Source organism: Rhinichthys klamathensis, unplaced genomic scaffold, assembly GCF_029890125.1.
Source record: "Rhinichthys klamathensis goyatoka isolate OS25496 unplaced genomic scaffold, OSU_Roscu_1.1 h1tg000391l_1, whole genome shotgun sequence".
Taxonomy (NCBI): domain Eukaryota; kingdom Metazoa; phylum Chordata; class Actinopteri; order Cypriniformes; family Leuciscidae; genus Rhinichthys; species Rhinichthys klamathensis.
In genome coordinates, this window is record NW_026606894.1 from 3,585,948 (window position 1) to 3,605,671 (window position 19,724).

The window sequence follows — 19,724 nt, forward strand, 5'->3', positions numbered from 1 at the left end:
TTCATTTGACCGCTCATGTTTAAGATCAGACTGGCCCTGAACATCATTCTTGGACCACACTTTAATTACCACATAAAAAAAATAAAATAAAATAAAAATCCACAAATTTCTCCTTCACTCACATGAAGACTTTCATAAACATTTTCTGAGTTGCAGGAGTTCACAGTTTGCCTGGTGGTGTTTTTACAGACGCCTTTCCCGTGTGAAGCGAACCGATACTGACGCCGCTCGGTTTAAGTATGAGAAAGGAGTCTGTTGTGCGTGAAGATCTAGTCATACCAGACCTGTGCGGCGGAGCTGTGGATATGTTCTCAGACTGCCACTTGTGTCACGAGTGGAAGTCTGGACAGAGAGACAGGAAGAACTACAATGAAGATCTCATTACAACAGAAGCATCAGCTGATTTCATCACAGGAAGCCACAGCGCACATGGGCTCAAGAGCAGAAGAGTACAGTGGAAAGGTGTAGTTAGTGAGTTTAAAATAACAGCAGCCCTTGTGCTGCGTTCTATGATTCTATCGTTCTAGAAGCATGCATTTAAGGAAAGAAGGGATAAGGAGGAGAAAAGGCGTCGCCATGCTCCAGTCAAATGCCCAAATTGCCTTTAGCATGCAAGCCAGGCAACAACACAAAAGCTGTCCTAACCTTGCTGGAGGTTTTTCTGGGTGGTAAAGCCATTTTGACTCTCTTCGCCTCGTGAGATGGGAGATCCTGAACGAATCAAGCAAATTAATAGGTGAAAACCTCAAACTTTGTATATAACGTGTCTTAAAAGTGAAGCCCAAGCTTACCCCAACCGTTGGTCACTACGTCCCGGTCCACATCCCGGTTGCAAATCTCATTGGCCAGCCGCTCGAAGTACTCCGGCAGGTCGGCGTATTCGTTGCCGTACGAAATGACCTTAATGCCTTTGTCCAGCATGTTATCTCGAAGCTTTTTGAATTCGCCCACGTCCTCTCGCCGCACCAGCATGAAGTGCTCGAGGTCAGACTTGTGCTTGACCGCCTCGAGAAACAGTGCCTGGAAGGTGGTGTCGTCCACTGTCCTCCCGCAGCCCAGGAACACAAAAGACTTGGTTTCGTAGAGTTTCTGGATCTCCCTCTGCAAAAACGATATTAGAACTGACGTTATGGAGTGATGGCAGACACATTTTAAGGATCACCGAGAAATAACAGACAAAAAAAAGTTAGTTCTAATTCAAAACAAGTTCATGATGATTTCATTTGGTTTTGAAAAACTTTTATAGCATTTTCAATAAAAGTTTATTTTCAAAAAACATGAAATATATCTTTCAAGGTAAAAAGTATTTATTTATATCATGAATTATTAATTCATAAATTATTATCATTCATTTTATTTTTTAATTATGCAAGTTAATCTCACCACATGACTTTGATTTGGTGGACTTTCCACTTCAACAACCAAAAAAAATCTAAATGAATTTTAATTCAGAAATTAAAACATGCACATCATAGAAGATGGGTGTTCAAATGACTATGTATGAATTTTTTTTTATGCATTTTTGAATAAATTAACTGATCAGACAAAAAAAATGTGTTACATGATTGACCATCAATATATTATTTTATGCTGCTTTTATCATATAAACTTCATATAATGCTGAAATAGAGGGCTGCTAGGGTTAACAGCTCACTGGAGGAGGATTTCAGAGAATTATTATTATATATATTTTTTTGTATATTTTCTTTATTGGGTTTTTAACAGTTACAATTACAACTTCCCATCCCCTCCCCCCTACAGCTTTAAAAAAAAAAAGGGGGTATTTCCCAGCAGTGACAGTGAAGAAATCCAGTATTCCACGTTTGCATAGTCCACAAGTTTTCTTTAAACATGAAAGGCTCGACAGCAGTTATGAAACATATAATATGAAACATAGTCAATATGAAGAATGACAAGAGAGAAGAAAAAAAAAAAACATAAATAAATAAATAAAGGGATTTACTCCCTAGAAGATTTCAGAGAATTATGACTTTAATAATGCTTTTATTACATTGAAAAGTTTTTTTTAATTTTTATAGAAATTGATACTTTTATTCAGCAAGGACACATTAAATATAATAAGTCGTTACAGTTACTAGTTACTTCATTCAAAAAGTAACTCAATTACTTTGTTGATTACTTGCACCAAAAAGTAATGCCTTACTGTTAAAAGTAACTTTTTAGTTACTTTAAAAAACAAATTCTTTAATGTTCCCATTAATGCCCTTTTATGCGTTATGGTCTATACAAACACAAAACTGACTTAAACAGAAAGTAATTTTTAAACCATATTTTATTTGAGTCAGACCAGCACAAACTGAATATATCACAAGGATTTCTGAAGTGACTCACTATGCTGACTCGCGATCTTCGCTGTAGATGCGCCAGAGAGAAATGCACATTTCATACGGATTACATAAGCAGAGAGCAGTCTGTAGTCTGTTTTCTTTCGTTTTGAATTGTTCTGTTTAAAAGTAGACATGTCTGTGAGGCAAGTAGGTTACCTTATACGCCGAGTTTCGGTTCATTTATGAGACGAGCTCCAGTTTACGTGCCGGCGCCTCCATTTCGTGATTATCTATCGTCTGCTATATTTACTTCTTATTTATTAAATCCAGGCAATTGGTTGATGAAACATTGATTAAAATTAAGATGCAATTAATACAAAACGAAATTCACTTTAAAGAAAGATTTTGTGCTGTCTCTGCAAGTATTAAAGCATCTTTTAGTGCCGCTTTCAGAGCGCGTCGCGTCCGTAACGGAGAACTGTCACGTCCGTAAAATAGTTTTTTCCTCATAAATGCGAACAAAAAAAAAAAAAAAAAGAAGAATATTTTGTTCTGTGGAGACTGAGAGCCAACCCTTTTTCATTCGGTGGGTAGTAGTTTGCGCAGTGTAATTCACATAATTACTAAACAATATTTATTTTAGGCCTATAAAATTCAGCCCGTATAAATGTGCATTTTCTAAGCTTAGAAAATGGACAGAATTCATTTGATTCTAATCATAATGTAACATTATTGTGAAATTGATTTATTTATAGGCTATTTGCTATTAGTATAGTAAAGCCTATGTTTTCATCCAACTAGGCTATGTGTGGGCATTATGTAAAATACGGGACAAATCGCGTCCCTTAATGATTTGATACGGACGCGTCATTTTACTTGTAAATACGGGACAATTCCGTATTTTAAGGGACGGGTGGCAACCCTACCACCAACAATGCGTTGCTGCTGTAAACAGGTTAGGCTGTAGGCTACACTTCAGCCAAAATGAATTAATTAAAAAAAGTAATGGACAAACGCACCATATGGTAACGGAGTTAATTTATTTAAAAAGTAATGCGTTACAGTATGAGTTACTATCAAAAGTAACTGCGTTACAGTAACGCGTTACTGCCCAACACTGGTCTTTACTGTCACTTTTCATCTGTTTCTAAAGATTTCTATTTTAAATAAATGTTGTTCTTTTGAACTTTCTATTCGTCAAAGAAACCTGAAAAAAATTTATCACGGTTTCCAGAGAATATGAAGCAGCACAACTCTGCAACATTGATAATTGAAACCTCGAGATTTCACGTAGTGAAACTACGCAAAGCTTCTAGGTTGTACGTCACACGCATCACACACATGACCAGCGTCGGCCAATAGTGAGCCTATGTGTGACGTGCAACCTAGAAGCTTTGCGTAGTTTCACTACATGAAATCTCGAGGTCCACAGAGAAGGAAATGAATAGTTGAATAAAGTCGTTATTTTTGTTTGTTTTTTTGTGCACAGAAGTATTCTCGTCGCTTGATAAACTTATGGTAGAGCCACTGTAGTCACTCGGACTATTTTAACGATGTCTTTCATAACTTTTGGGCCGGCCAGTTTCGATCCCTTAAGAAGCCTATGGAGGAGTGATCCAGCTCTCAGATTTAATCAAAAATATCTTAATTTGTGTTCCGAAGATGAACGAAAGTCTTACGGGGTTGGAACAACATGAGGGTGAGTAATTACTGACAGAATTTTCATTTTTGGGTGAATTAACCCTTTAAGAAACCTGGACTGCACCTTGTGCAATGCGGAATTAGTTTACTGTAGGAGTTCTTCCAGTCTCAAGTACCACCTAAACGCAAAGCATCCCTTAGCTAATGCGGAAGATGCCGGGCCAAGCACTGATGTAGCGCAGGGGAAGAGTCGTCGTCAAACTACTTTGTTAGCAATGATACCAATTATCATAGTAGAACAGCTTTCTCAAGCAGTTTGTGATGCATTTTGGAAACAGGAGATGAGCCCCTGATCTAATGCGCCACCTGGCTTGAGAAACCTGTTCTCAAAGACTTACTTTTAGTCATTATTTGGGTAGCGCACATATTCTGAATGCCTTCGGCAGAATTCAAATGTGCCATTTTAATCTAGATTAATTCCAAGATTACAGTGAGATTAATCTAGATTTAAAAAATGAATCTATGCCTACCACTAATTATAATGCTTTCTGAAGGATCATGTGACACTGAAGACTGGAGCAGTGCTATTTTAGTATTATTTTGAGATTTTTTTACATACATACATCTTCAGTTTTTATTTTATTTTAACGTTTTAGAAATATTGTTGTTGGGGGGGGGGGGGGGGGGGGGGTATTATTAAAAAAATGTCTGTATTATTTTTTTTGTTTGTTTTAGTTTGATCTATTTTAGTACATCTAGTTTAACTAAATAAACATGGGAAATGTTAATTTGAATTTATTTTAAGTGAAAACATTTTTGTTCAAGGACTGGACAGAGAACCACAAAAACTGCTACAAAAGGGAGTATCTCTTCGGACCAGAATGCTTTGGTTCACTGTGTCCTTCACCCCAGTGAGTTATCAACTTCCAGTGGTGTGACTTTATTTTCTCCTGAGAGCAGAAAACATTTACTCACCATGACTTCTGTGTTCCTCAGAACATTCTGGTAGCCAGCAGGATGCAGTACAATACCACTGGGGTTGGTGTAAACACCGTGAATATGGAGAACACTTAGTCTTCTCTTCTCCTGAGCCCACTCCAGAACCTGCACACACATGCACACCGCAGCATTTCATACTCCACTGATCCCAATCCGGTTCCCACTAGGTCCAGCTGCTTTTAATGACTGGGGGTTCTAATCAAGAGGCATCTGATGGAAAAGGTGCATAAACACCCAGCCTAAAGGCCACAGTATGGAAAACCACACACGGCCTGATTAATAAAGACAGAGAACTGAACATGCAGTCACTTGTGTTTCAGAGGGCCCTTCAGGTGAGCTGCTGTAGAGCCTACATGCACTAATGCACTACATGACGCTTGGCCGGGGACCATAAGGCTGATTTTATGGCTAATAGCTGAAGCTTTCACTGCTTTGTGCTGAAGGAAATTTATGGCCAAAAGCAAACAGAGATGAACCCAGTGCCCTGAACATCTGAAGAACATAATTTTACGAATTGATTTGATTATTTTTAGTTTAAACTTAAAGCAACTGATGATCTGATGATAAGTATTATTCTACAAGTCTTCATGATCTCTTCTTCAGATGTTTTTTTGTATCTGCCAGTGACTGATTTATCTCTGAGGGGAATTCCACTCTGCAACATAATAAACAATGCAATTCATAGACTAAATGATTGAGCCCTATATGATGATGTCACATTGCCGATGGACTTTGAGATCCCATTGACCAGTCACAACTTTTAAGAATTAGAAAACCGGCATTGGTGAATAAACGTCCTCGTATCTCCATTGGATCCTCAAACTGTCAGTCAAACCTCATAACTCCACCTACCTCTATCATGAATGAAGGGCCACACAGCTTTTTCTTTCTTTTTTTTGTATTTAAAGGGTTAGTTCGCCCATTTAAGACATGAAGTTGTATGCAATCCTTACCAGCACTATAGTGCATACACACTGACCCACTCTGTTGTCACCTCCCTGGTCAGAGTTCTGGCCGCTGGAAGTTTTTCAATAAAGTACTCCCGGTTATTTTCCGGGGCCACAAAACTGTGCGTTTTTACGTGAAAAAATGATTTGCGTTTCAAAGCTTGATTAATTTACCACACAAAAAACACGCCGGTCAAAATTCATACCTCAGTTTTAATCGGCACTATTTTCTATCCATTTCTATCAATCCGCGCTGCTGCTGTCAACGTCAACAGTGCGCACGTTCCGATCTGCTGTAGTGTTTACACAATCGATTGACAACGACGTAAAAAGTATTAAATTAACAATGGTGTGAACTTGTAAATTCCCAGGCTGTGACCACAACGATGTGCCGGGATCAAAGTTCAGATTCCATCTTTTTCCTGTTTCGAATATAACTATGAGACAGCTTTGGCTGGTTGCCATCGGCTACTCTGTGGGAGCTAAAATATCCAGAATAAAGGATTTTCGTGAGTGTAGTGCTCACTTCAGCGAAGACGATTACAACCAAGGAGGAAAAGGAAAATTAAAGAGTTTTGCTGTACCAGTACCACGGGTAAGCTCTATTTACTAACTTTATGATCCCATGTCTAAACTGTACGGTAAACAAGCTGATGTTTAGACTCCATTATAAAACGCGTGAAAAGATGTCTAATATAAAAACAGTAGATATTGGTACAATTTGCTGAGAAAACTATTTGATTGAACACACACACAATTGAGGTTTTGTGTTGCAATCAATAACATTGTCGTTGTGCTAAAATTACTTTCATCATCTGATCCGTCTGACATTGTGCTAAAATTGGTTTCATCATCAGAAGTTTCGCAGTCAGACATGTTGTCAGCGAGTCCCGCTATCAACAGCTGATCTGAACGTGCGCACTGTTGACGTTGACAGCAGCAGCGCGGATTGATAGAAATGGATAGAAAATAGTGCCGATCAAAACTGAGGTATGAATTTTGACCGGTGTGTTTTTTGTGTGGTAAATTAATCAAGCTTTGAAACGCAAATCATTTATTCACGTAAAAACGCACAGTTTTGTGGCCCCGGAAAATAACTGGGAGTACTTTATTGAAAAACTTCCAGCGGCCAGAACTCTGACCAGGGAGGTGACAACAGAGTGGGTCAGGGTGTATGCACTATAGTGCTGGTAAGGATTGCATACAACTTCATGTCTTAAATGGGCGAACTAACCCTTTAAATAGTGGAGAAGAGTCTTAGTCTGGTGTTTGCCGTCTAGTTGTAGCCAATATACTGTTTTAATTATCCTGTGCATAGCACGTCATCTTTTATATCATGAGATTTTGTCCAAATGTATTCAACAACAAGAAAAACTGAGCACCCACATACCGGTAGCTACAATAAACTTTATAAACTTTAAGTTGATAAAAACATAATGCGATGCACTTACTGCCTCAGATGTGGCCGTTACAATGACAGACAAAATATCTGTCATTCGCTGGTCAAAAACTGAGCTTGATTTTAATAAAATGTTAATATTATAAATGACACATGCATGTCTGACCATATATGAAGCCACAATATCAACTTTGATGTCACAGTGTGTTATTAGGCTATTTAAAAACCATGAGATTTCTGCCCGACTGTTTTTCATTAGACTTTAGACTACTTACGTACAAAGAGTGTCAAACTTTGATAAAAAATGTATTTCTTGATGATTTGATATTTTATAATAGGGATCACTTTAAAGCAACACCAAGTAACTTTTCCTCAGCGGTCTCCCTACAGGTTGGAAGCAGAATTGTCCATTACTGCTGTCGTAAATAATTTAGCCTACCGCAGCCTACTGTCGCACGCGCACGCTCGCTGTTTATCCAGCACCGGCTTCGGAATCAACAATGGCAGACATCCCAACCTGCAAGAAGTCATTTCAGGGAGGTATATCTTGGTGACTGGATTGTTGACGGGGGGGTGGCGGGTTGACTAGCTTTCGTGAGGCACACTCGCAAGGTCTCTCGCTCTCTCCCTCTCTGCCGTGCTCGCGCTATGTATGTTATGCGCGCAGTATGTTCTGTCTCGCATGCGCGCTCTAGATTCCGGGAGATTTGAACTAATTTGCGGGCATCAGGGAGACGCTATCAATATGCGGGAGACTCCCAGGCCACAGACAATTTGAGGAAGTGGTGGGGGAAGTGACGTATGCCGTAAAGCAGTCGAGTTTTGTAGTTCTTTTTGTGCACGGGTTCCTACCCGAAACCCGAAGTTACATAGTGCAAGTAAAAGCGATACAGACCACGTCAGGCTATGGCAGACGTGTCATTTAACCTATTGTAAGTCGATGTACCATCACAAGGGTCTTGGAAATATATTATGAAGGTTGAAAAACTACATAGTGTTACTTTAAAAGCAAAATATGTGACTAAAAAAAACTTTATTAGGCAGTGGAAATGGCTAATAAGCCAATAATTGCTCCTCTGCCGCCATTTACTGGTTATACTGGTAATTTCATATATTTTTATTTTAAAATAAAAGCCACATTGTTTGCCACATGTTAGTTTTTCCTACATCTTTTACAAATGGGGACAATCTTTTATTGATGAACAAATACTTTTTTGGTCATGGATATAATATTTAGAGCTTTGATTGAAGTGCTGGAAAAAGCGTGAAGCACTTAAAAGTCCTTGAAAAGTGCTTGGATTTCTCTCTCAAAAGGGTTGTACGAACCCTGAAATGAATAATGTAAAAGCATTCAACTATTTCTACCACAATACCATGGTTAGCGTTACTACATTAAATCCATGGTGAGAGTTGGTGATTTGTAGACTGAAAAGCCTTCTTTAACTTGTTCATTCATGGCACAAGACACTGTTTGACATGTCATTTGAATGCCTCTCTCTAGATCTCGATGCAATGTTATTAATTCTGCAGTGAATTCAAAAGCTTTCTCACTGGATCTCTCAGCACTGTGTAGTAACGGTGTTGCTAGATCGAGAACGACTGTTCTGAGCTCGCGCTGCATTGATTATTGTTCTCAGCTGATAAACGGTCCGTGCTGCGCAGCTCACATTAATAGCCCGGTTTCGTTTGCTTTTTCTCATATGCAACAGAATTGGCAGCTCTTATCAGTTGGGCAATGTAGTGGTCGCACTAAAAAACTTCATTCGCACCGACAGAAAAAAAGGGTTGCAAAATGCTACCATTTGATCGCAGTCTGGAGCCCTGATATAGCTACCTATTTGTCCATATTGTGTTAATATCTGAATATCTCAAGTTTCACATTAAGTGTGAGTAGCCTACTACTTTAAATATAATATCCAGTTTTAATATGCCATTTGAAGCAATGCATGTTTGTGCAATTTTGCTATTTTAATGCTCAGTGGTGTGCCGTGGGATTTTTAACTTATCAAAACTGTGCTGTCGCAAAAAAAGAAAAAGTTGGGAAACCCTGGTTTAGATTATTAAAGTATCTTCTTTCATTGATGCTAAATTTATGGATTGACTGAATCCAAATCAAAAAGTTAAAGTTTAGGAAACATAGCAGGTACCTTCTTCTCATCTGTGAGATCCAAAGACTCCAGCTTGGTCCCTTGGTGGGCAGCGTAGATCTCTAACAGGTTGTCAAAGTTGGTGGTGAGGACCAGAGCACCGCTCTCCATCAACTGCAGCACAGAGCGGAGGAGATGCTTCCCAACGTTCTCCATCTTACACTCCAGGTCATCAAACACCTCGTAGAGGCAGTCTTTAAAAAAGGTGGAGCGCACATTTCCCGTCCGCTACAGAAAACGCAAGAGGTGAAAAAGAAACCTGAGATGTTTGGAAACACAAAACTACTTCAGGTGTATTTAAATAACTCTTTTTGGAGTGTACGACAACGTTACATAGCCTGCTTTTAGAAGGGAATATACACATTATCTTGAAATGACATTGAAATGTGCTCTATGGAACACAAAAGAAACCAAGTACTTAATTCATATATTTAAAGGGATACTTCAGGATTTAGCATTAAGCTTTGTATTAGTAGAAAACCTGTAGTATTTTCGAATTACCATGCTTTCCACCCTCATATCCCCCTGAGATGAGAGATTTATGTATTTTTTGTCTGGAAAAAATCCTCGTCATTTTGCGTCATCGGAGGATTTTTTGGCCAGAGGCTAAAGACTACAGTCAGTAGTAGGGGCTGTCCCGCATGTTTTCAACCCGCCCATAGAGGGTGGGATCTCACTCACAGAATGTACACATAGTGTCGGCCATCTTTTTTGGGAAGCTAAGCTAGCAGGCTCTTGTTCTGTGGAGAAAGCTGAGTAGTAGGGGTTACCATTCATCCTCTTTTTCCCGGACATGTCCGGCCGTCGATGTCCGAGATTCAGCTTTTGCTTTCTGCAGTCGCCATTCATTGTTTACATGCACACCTTTTGTTTCAGTCTAACTGAATTCATTCCGATTGGTGAATCTGAATTTAGTGTTTACATGAGCGCTAAACAAGTGATCGGTTGATGTGCGTTTTAACATTGCTAGGAAAATTCCCGCTCCTCCGTGAGAGATACGAGACCGGTGCGTCTCACAGGTGTCGCTCATCGGTAATCACGCCACCGGCCTCGCGCAGTTCTCCCGCGGCCCTCACTCGTCCTGCTCGCCACAGTAAACATAATGAATGGCGACTGTTGAAGGCAAAAGCCGAATCCCGGACATTTTGGGCGATCTCGAAACACATTTTCGGGCAGACTCATCACGGAGACTCACTAGTAGCCTAGACTTGTTGTTTAACTACTGCGCTCTGTTACCGGTAGGCGTGGCCTCCTAGGGCAGCGAAGCAAGTGCATTCTGGGAGTTGTTGTCTTTCATCCACATAAGCCAAAAAAAAAATTTCTGGCTTTTCTCAGTCTAGAAAGCTCCAAATTCAAAAATAATTTCACATTTCTTCTACATAAATGACCCATTTTAAATATACATTCATCTTTCCAGAGGTGAAGTATCCCTTTAAGCATAAATTGTATGCAATTAAATAAGCTTGATTTGTACATTTTCTGTGGTGGTTCGCCCATGTGAACTTCAAGTAGGAATCTCAAAAGAAATAGAAGTACTTCAGTCATTACAGTGACTTCCATTTCAGTCAGTAAAGTGTTAATTAGACACTGTACATGATTTGATTTCAAACACTGGAAAGTATGAGAGATTGTGTAGAGAGCGCTGAGAATAGTGTAGTTCTGACAGCAGTGCCCTTGTCCTGGTCATACTCAATCTCATTACACTGAGCTGAATTCATTCTCTGAGCTTGGCCGAGGCACATGGAAAACCAGAGAGAGAGAGGCTGCTATGAATAGCTTGCAGAATCCACTTTCTCAGGAAGAGGCTAATTATCAGCACCTCCACACCTGCTGTGAACTAATGCCTCTGATCTTAGAGGTGTAGGTGTCTTTTAACTGTTTACACCTGGTATTAACATCCGTCTCGGTCGTCTGATCACATGTGGTCAGTGCTAAACAGATGTAAACCACGCAAACGAGATTTACAGGGCCTAAGGCGATTTAAATATACACGTTATGAATTAAAAATTTGCATGTAATGTCTTTTTACTAGCGTGTTCTGTGAAGAGTTGCCTATGACTTCACTTGTTGTGTTGACAAAATGAGACGTTGCGCATCAAAGTTTCAGTGGGAAAAAATTAATGAAAATGTTGTAAAAGGAGGGCAGGATGACTGAAAGAAAGTGTTTTAAAAATGTAAAATGCCAGTTTATTCTTGTCACACCTTAAAATAAATGAAATGAATGAAATGAAGGAATGAAAATGAGGCTGATGGATAGAAGTAAAGTGTTCAATGGATTGTACAGTTGTTTAAAAACATACAGATTGTTCATTTGACGAAACATCTTTCCAAAAAACTTTCAATAGACAAAAAGCTTTGAAAGTTGTGTTTTTAAAATGACATGTGATCTAGAATACAGCACATGCCATTATATAGACTGTAAATCTATCCCTCACAGCCTTGTTTCATTCATGTAAAATTCAATGTTATCTATTGATTTATTTGTCTGGAGCCCTGATTTAGGTAGTCAGTGAAAAATAACAGCGTTGAGCAACAAGCACTGAGAAAGTAGGTTAACAATCATATTTGGAAGGTTTGGGACTTTTTTTTGTGCTTATCAACATGCAGTAACTCGATAGCTTTGAAGTCTGAACCGAAAAAGCAGTTTAAATGTCTCAGGCAGGACTTTCATGCTCAAACATGTTAATATTTATTTTGACTGGCATCCTCCGACTTGCAGTGAGCATTACAAAGCATGCCTAACTAAAGAAATATATAACGCCAAAGCTGACTGGATTATTGTCTTGCCGAGGCCTGTTGTTTTTGAGGTGTATATCCTGGATGCATGTTCAGATTAGCCTCATTTTTTGCACTGAACTCCAACAGGTAATTTGTTTCATTTTAATTTTCCGCATGATCGGCCCGGACCAGTGAACGGCCGGTCAGTCTCACATCTTTCCGATTCGGTCCGTTTTGTTTTGTCACGAATGAGCTCTGCAAGTTGTTTAAGTTCATTATTATTGTAATGTTATGTTCTTTGAGACATGAGCTAATTTAACGTAGTCTCTCGTGATGCTTTGCAGACTCTGCTCTGGCTGTGTGCGTTCATGTGTTTTGGAGGAGGCGTGGCTTTGGAGATGCTCAGAAAGGGAGGGTGGGGTCTTATGCTTTCAAAGCTAGCTCGCTATTGCTAGCCTCTCTGAAATCACTTACCCTAGCTTTAACTGCAGAGCATTGCAACTAACAATAACAAAACAAACTGAGCTTGGAAAGTTACTGGGATGATGAAAGACTGATGTTTTTCTAGGAGAGTTGTTTTGTTGATGTGGATTGTTCAGCTACAACCATTCCAAGCAATGAAACACCAGCATTGTTGCTGAAATTCATTACCTAACTCCTTTTCACAGGCCTAATGCCATCTAAATCCTCTAGCCACATTGGTGGGTTTGGATGCAATTGATATAGGGGCTTGACAATGAAAAACAGGGATAAATCACTGTGTGCCGTTTTGACGGGTTGACAAAAACAACAACACAGGTGGCACGTGGCTCTACACCTCATTCTAGCCAGTGAGAAAGGAACCGACTAATGATGGACAAATTCAAAGTTGTGCTCTTCCACGCACTGCCTGGCATTGTGCTCATGATCAGAGCTCAACAGTAAAGATTTTTTCTTTTTTCAACATTTTCACTAACCCCACCACCACAAAAAAAAATGTTTTTTTCCCTCAGGAAATTTTAAGTGCTTCTTTACAAACTAACTACTAATTTATGGTATAAGCCATAAGATTTTAGGGCTGGGTTGACAATATAAAATGATCTTCATTTTGATGAACTGATACTGATTTTTAAATCCCAAGATCGATTTTTCGATCTATGCTGTTTTCTGGTGTGTGTCATTTGTAGTGCGCCAGCCATTCAATAATCGTAATAAACTTGGTCCTTTGTAACTTTGGATTAGAAAAAAGTCTCAGCTTTCAAATTGTCAATTTTATCAAGAAATTGAAACAAACAAGCAAAAAATTGTGCCATTTAATGTGGCGTGACAGATCACTGTGAACCGTCATCTCTTCCTCTTTACTACTACCGGTAGTTATAGCATAAAATAAACATGAATAAACATAAGAAGGTATATTGAAAGAAACAGTACAACTTGTTGAAATGTATCATGTCTCATGTAATTACTCAATCATATTTTCTGCCACGGGAAAACATCAATAAAATGGCTTGTAAACAATGTCATGTAATGTTACATTTACCTCAGGAGAGCCGTTTAATGTTTACAGCTGGTTAGTCAGCTAGATAAAATAGAGAGTATAGTTATAGTTTCTTAATATATGCTTAATATATCATTCATTATATTTTTACCTGTTAGTGAGGTCTCATTTATTGTATGTTTGCGAAAATCTGTCAAGAAAACAAGTTTATTTGGCCACCACCATTTAAATCTTTATATTTCAACAACGAACTGGAATAGAAACACATTATATCATTAAATGCAAACAATTAAATTAAACTTAAGTTTTTATTTGTGTGCTGAATATTTCTTATAAATAAATAAATACCAATTAAATTTGGACTGTTGTTAATTTTAACCTTTAATATTAAAGGGTACCTATTATGCAAAATTCACTTTTGCATGGTGTTTGAACATAAATATGTGTTGGTAGTGTGTGTACACAACCATCCTATAATGGTAACGATCCAACCACTCCTATTTTTATATTCCCCATTAATAATAAACAGAATGGCCCTGAATGGGAGAAAAAAAATTCAAGGTCTGTCTAGGGCGTTTACGTAGAAAATACTGGTAAAGCAGCACTCTGAAATGCAATAACGCGTTCTGTAGAAAGGCTTCATACTGTTTCTCCTGTTTCGTTGTTTTATTGCCAGAGTATCCGCGGCACGAGCTGTAAAGGCACAGCCCTCTTCTGGAAAGGGAGGCGGGGAGCAGCGGCTCCTTTACATTTAAAGATACACACACAAAAACAGTGTGTTTTTGCTTCTTCCCAAAAAGGGGCATTTTGGGCAGAGTATAATAAATGATTTGTGGGGCATTTTGATCTGGAACTTTACAGATTCTAAGACAAATTCTGGGGACACTTAAGACATATGACATTATGTAAAAAGAGGCAACAGACAGGGTTCTTTTTATAGTTTACAGCTTTCGTAGAGAGACTGTTTTCTTTATGAAATACTGAAATGTACTGTATGGCCAATATGATATATCCAAAAATATTTTGGATATATCCGATATTTTGGATATATCCATTGGATTTGAATCTGAATCGAATAAAATAAAGAGCTTGTGAATCTAAATCAAATTGATTTGTGAAATCTGTGTCATTAAAATAAGCACTAATAAAATCTCTAACACTCCTAGATCTACTCCAGCATATTGTACAGTAGCTCAAAAAAATAGAGTTATAGCACTAGCAACTGCAAGGTTATGGGATAGATTCCCGGAGAATGCAAAAACTGATCAAGTGAATGAAAAGTAAGTTGCTTTAGCCGAACGCATGCTGCATCTAAAAGTACTATCAACACTTCAAACTTAAAAACGTTTAACTCTTGAAATTTTCTTACCGGTGAAAGTTTCTGAATAAGGTCATGAGCAACGTGCACCAGGTTCTTGTCCTCTTGCAGACTTTTCTGGAAGCGCCGGCTCTCTTCCTCCTCTAGCAGATCAAAGTCATTGGCAGCATCTAGCAGCGCCTGGATCAGACCTTTCCAGGAGCGCAGCGCGGGCACCTGAGGAGCTACAGCTGAACTCACCCCTGTGCCAATCACCAGCACCAGCTCAGGGGCACGTTTGGTCTTCAGGCTGGGCAACAACTTCCTATAGTCAGCACAGATGGAGGAAATGTAATCAAGTCAGAGGATACATGCATATAGATGAAACTACGCTGCAGAGCTGTATGCAAATGCACGGCTTAAACTGACTTCAAAAATAGGACCTAAAAGGAGGTCTATCAAACTCATGAGCCATTTTATTTTCTATTCATTCTCTATGATGTTTGTAATGTTTGCGGACTATTTTACGTTCAGCTGTTTACGTATTTACGTAAATTTAATTTTGGATTTTTTTGTGGGTTTGTTGTTACTGATAAACTTATATATACCATAAAATAAAGAAAAACATATGTTAAATAATTTTTTACTTGCGTAATAGAGTTGAAAGTTTGAGCTTGATGAATGCAGTTTATAACAATTTATGTAAAAATGAAAATGAAATAATTGGAGAAAATCATGCATTAGTAGGGTTGCACTCAAAATCTATTGAATGAGTCAACTGTTGTATAATTTTAATCTGCACAGTGATACAGTCAAGATACATATTTTTCATGTTTAAAAGCGAGTTAGATACTAGTTTATCTTCTCACAACAACAATAAACTTGATATGTCTCTCTAATTCTTTCTAAATCTGTCTCATGCAATACTCTGGTGAACGTGATTTCACTAAGTAAAACATGTTCTATGATCAACACCCTTGTTCCAATACACATTCCAATCAACGATTCAGATTTGAGGGTTTACTGTTAATGTCAAGTTTAGACTTACAACAAGTGTTAGGGGCTTCTACACCGTTCTTTTTCACCTATCATTTCCTTATGATATATTAGGGATAACTTATGGGTAGGGATACAACCCTACTGCTGATTAGCTACAAGTGTGTTGTGCTGCTAGGTCCAACCCACTTTCAACAGCGTTTCTCAGAAATCGCTTACAGCACCTTTAACTAATATAATATTATTAAGTGTTACCGAATATGAAAAAAAAAAACTTCCTGGTGAAATCATCCTTATCAGGAAGTTCTTTGCGAAAACATGTTTGTCAGAATAGATCAGCAAACCGGGGCTGACTGTCATGGATGAAGAATATTTGGCTCGCCTTAGGAATGTGCTGGCAGCAAAGCAAGACACGAACATCTGTTTTCATACCTGGCCTTCTTAGCCACTGTGTCGCCATCCTCAGAGTCAGGGGAAGGACGCTTCTCTGTCTTCACTGTAACAACAGAGGCCATTCGACTCCTACAAAAAAAATGTGTTGATCCATTTACAAAGCAACAAATATTGACTAAAAGGCTACACAGCTGATAGATAGATATATGGATATATATATGGATGGATAGACAGACAGACAGACAGACAGATAGATAGATAGATAGATAGATAGATAGATAGATAGATAGATAGATAGATAGATAGATAGATAGATAGATAGATAGATCAACATCAAGTGTTCAATTACGTTAACAAAGCTTAATTGTTTTATTTGCCCTTGACATTGAATGAGATTTACTCTCTTCTACCTGGAAGAACAAACTTCAGAGTATTTACATGCTCATGATGTGAGGAACAAAACTGAAGATGCTGCAGGTCTTTGTTGTGCTCACTTCACTCAGGGGCCAGCAGCTGATAGTCAAATCCAAGCTCCGTTCTTTCTCTGTTTTCTCTTTGTTTTTTATATTCATGTCAGGCAGATTCGACTGTACATGAAAAGCCTAGAAAATCAATCATAACCTACAACAACAAACTCTGGCCAAAAACCCAAGACAGCCTCTTTGAGCTAGCAAGCTAACAGGCTAGCTACATGTGTGATTTATTTCAGCGGGTAAAAATTTAATTAAGTTATAACTGATTTTTTTTATTACATATTTGACACCAGAATTACGAGTACTAATAACGTAACTCTTATAATACCATGTCTCGGCTGTTTTAGCTGGGACGTTTATGTGTCTTCAACTAAACGTTCAATCACCTGTTGCTTTTGTTCCATATGTGACACAATACAGATTTAGCATGCAGGCTAAAATTACACAATTTTCTCTATATATTTATATTATTATTTAATATTCAAAACATTTAAGAAAGTACATCCATTAAGTCGAGGAAAGATGAGATAACTGAAAAGGCGAGATTTACCAATCCGGTAAATTACATGAGTACGACTAAAATTTTAAAAACCTAACGGGAACAGCAGTAGCCTACTGAAACAAAAAGCATGTCATAAAATGTTCCAAACACTACTTACCGAGGTGAACAGAGAAAAAGGAGGATACGAGTACTTAATCTTAAATTTCCTCGAAGCGTTTGCTGATGATAAAACAAAACACTAAGGACAAATTCTCTTATCTATCTATCGAACAAACGTTAAGTGTCTTTCTATATAGAATCTCAACGACAGTAGGGTATCAGTGCCAGTCAGCCTTCAGAGACAAAAACGCTAAAGGCCTTGAAAAAGAAAATTCAGGTCAGCCTTCAGCGAAGTACCTGTCAGAGTCTCTTCCTCTGCGGATCCTCGCGTTCACAAGCTGAGCTTTACATGTGATGCGCGTGCGTGTGTCTGTGCCTGGATGTGAGTGAACGTTTAATCCGCCAGACTGTCACACACGTCATCACTCACACAGGCAGCCAGTGTCTCCAAAACAGGGTTATTATAGTTAACTAAAACCATTCAAAAAAAAAAAAAAAAAAAATTTTTTTACATAAAACTTATTTTATTTCAGCTACGTGCCAAGGCAACATTTCTCATTTCCATTTAGTTAACTAAAACAGAAATAAAATATATATATAATTTTTTTTAACTAATAAGAATGACAAAACGCACAACACAATTACTAAAACTTTAACTAAAATTTAAATGAAAACAGAAAAAATATATATAATTTTAACTAAATCAAAACATTTATAAAAAAACTAATAGTATAGTAGTATCTCAAAGATACAAAAATAACTGCTCCAAACCTAGTCTATTAAATTAGCAGTTTTCATAAAGCTAATTACTCTTTTTTTGGGGGCATTTTAGAAACATTAAATGTTCAGATTTCACGTTTTTGCACACGCACTGATTCTATAAATGGATAACAACATTTTTCTTAATCATAAGTCTGCATCTAAATAATTTTCCTCAGATATGCTATTAGTTCTACCTATGGGATATGCAAAATACTTTATTGCATGTCAGAAACAGCATTTAAGTCATTTAAAAAATATGGTCGCACTATATTTTAATGCAGTTGTTACAGTGTAATTATACAAAAGTATTATTAACAACATGTACTTACTGGGTTAAGGATTAGGGTTTGGTTTAGGGTTATAGTACGTAATTATGCATAATTTACTGTTAATACTACAGTAGCCTATATGTAAAATATGTAAGGACACTAAAATTAGTGTTGCCATATCAACAGTTACTCACATCAACTATGTGAGCCGTTAATGTCAGTTGTGTGTGTGTGTGTGTGTGTGTGTGTGTGTGTGTGTGTGTGTGTGTGTGTGTGTGTGTGTTCTCACGATTTACCAGTTGCGTATTAGCACACATATTACTAAGATATTGGCTGTTTATTAGTACTTATAAAACACAAATTAATACCTTATTCTGCATGACCATATTCAACATCCCTTAATCCTACTCAATACCTAAACTTAACAACTACTTTACTAACAATTAATAAGCAGTCATTAGAAGTTTATTGAGGCAAAAGTCATAGTTAATAGTTAGTTAATAGTGAGAATTGGACCCTAATCTAAAGTGTGACCATATAAACGTATATATATACTGTATATATATATATATAAAATACACACACATACACAGAGTTGACAGTAATGAGTCATATAGTTGATGTAACATAGTTGACCAGACACATTATTGACTATATGAACATTTATTTTATAGCATATCAGAATAAAAATTTAATTTAAATAAATTTTTTTTTTTTTTTTTTTTTAAATCTTAAAGGACATAAACGTAGCTTTCTACCTTGATTCTTTAGGTGGCTGGTCAAATTCAGGGCTGTCTGCTGGAGTAATTATGTTTTCTAGCATTCGCTCTGTTTGTCTTCTTCTCTGTTGTGCTTTTCTCCACTTGTCTCTTTTGCTTTGTTTCTCCCTCTCACTCAACTCTGCGATTGCTTTCACATTTCCTAGTCTTATTAGTCTGTACCATGCCTCTCTCTGCTTTTCTAAATATTGTGCCCTTCTTGAGGGATCAGCATCCCGCCGAGCCCGGTATCTTCGCTGTTTCTCTGCTGCTGACATCTGTCAAAATCATGGAAATGATGGATTGTTACATAGTAATGGATCATGTATAATGTGAAGACACCATTCTAACATTTGGGGTCAGTAAGAAAAAATACTTTTATTCAACAAGGATGTATTCAATTAATAAAAGTGACAGTAAATACATTTATCTATTTCAAATACATGTTGTTATTTTGAACTTTCTATTAAATCAAAGAACCCTGAAAAAATGTATCAGTTTCCACAAAAATATTGAGCTGCTCTGTTTTTAGCATTGATAATATTAATAGGAAATGTTT

At 37.7% G+C, this 19,724-nt stretch overlaps 1 protein-coding gene across 5 annotated transcripts; it reads right to left on the minus strand.

Annotated features, from left to right (window-relative positions):
* fam118b (family with sequence similarity 118 member B) lies at positions 1-19,463 on the minus strand. 5 transcript variants are annotated; one of them, XM_056234209.1, is made up of 9 exons: positions 19,166-19,281; positions 17,674-17,821; positions 16,342-16,431; positions 14,986-15,238; positions 9,422-9,649; positions 4,905-5,033; positions 792-1,101; positions 646-711; positions 1-342 (listed from the first exon to the last, which is right to left on the minus strand). In XM_056234209.1, the coding sequence occupies exons 3-9, from the start codon at positions 16,422-16,424 to the stop codon at positions 329-331; spliced, it is 1,083 nt and encodes a 360-aa protein (XP_056090184.1). In that variant the 5' UTR covers positions 16,425-16,431; positions 17,674-17,821; positions 19,166-19,281; the 3' UTR covers positions 1-328. The 5 variants fall into 5 exon arrangements, with proteins under 5 accessions (XP_056090184.1, XP_056090181.1, XP_056090183.1 ...); XM_056234206.1 differs by lacking the exon at positions 17,674-17,821 and having other exon boundaries at positions 19,166-19,463; XM_056234208.1 differs by lacking the exon at positions 19,166-19,281 and having other exon boundaries at positions 17,674-17,841.
* Positions 19,464-19,724: the final 261 nt, after the last annotated feature.

Excerpts from the sequence above, each read along its gene's own strand:
- fam118b (XM_056234206.1), bottom strand. The coding sequence starts at position 19,443 with ATGTCAGCAGCAGAGAAACAGCGAAGATACCGGGCTCGGCGGGATGCT. Across the intron at positions 16,432-19,165 it reads CAGCCACCTAAAGAATCAAG|GAGTCGAATGGCCTCTGTTG; the intron begins GTAGAAAGCTAC and ends TTTTTTTTGTAG. Across the intron at positions 5,034-9,421 it reads ATCTCACAGATGAGAAGAAG|GTTCTGGAGTGGGCTCAGGA; the intron begins GTACCTGCTATG and ends ATGTGTGTGCAG.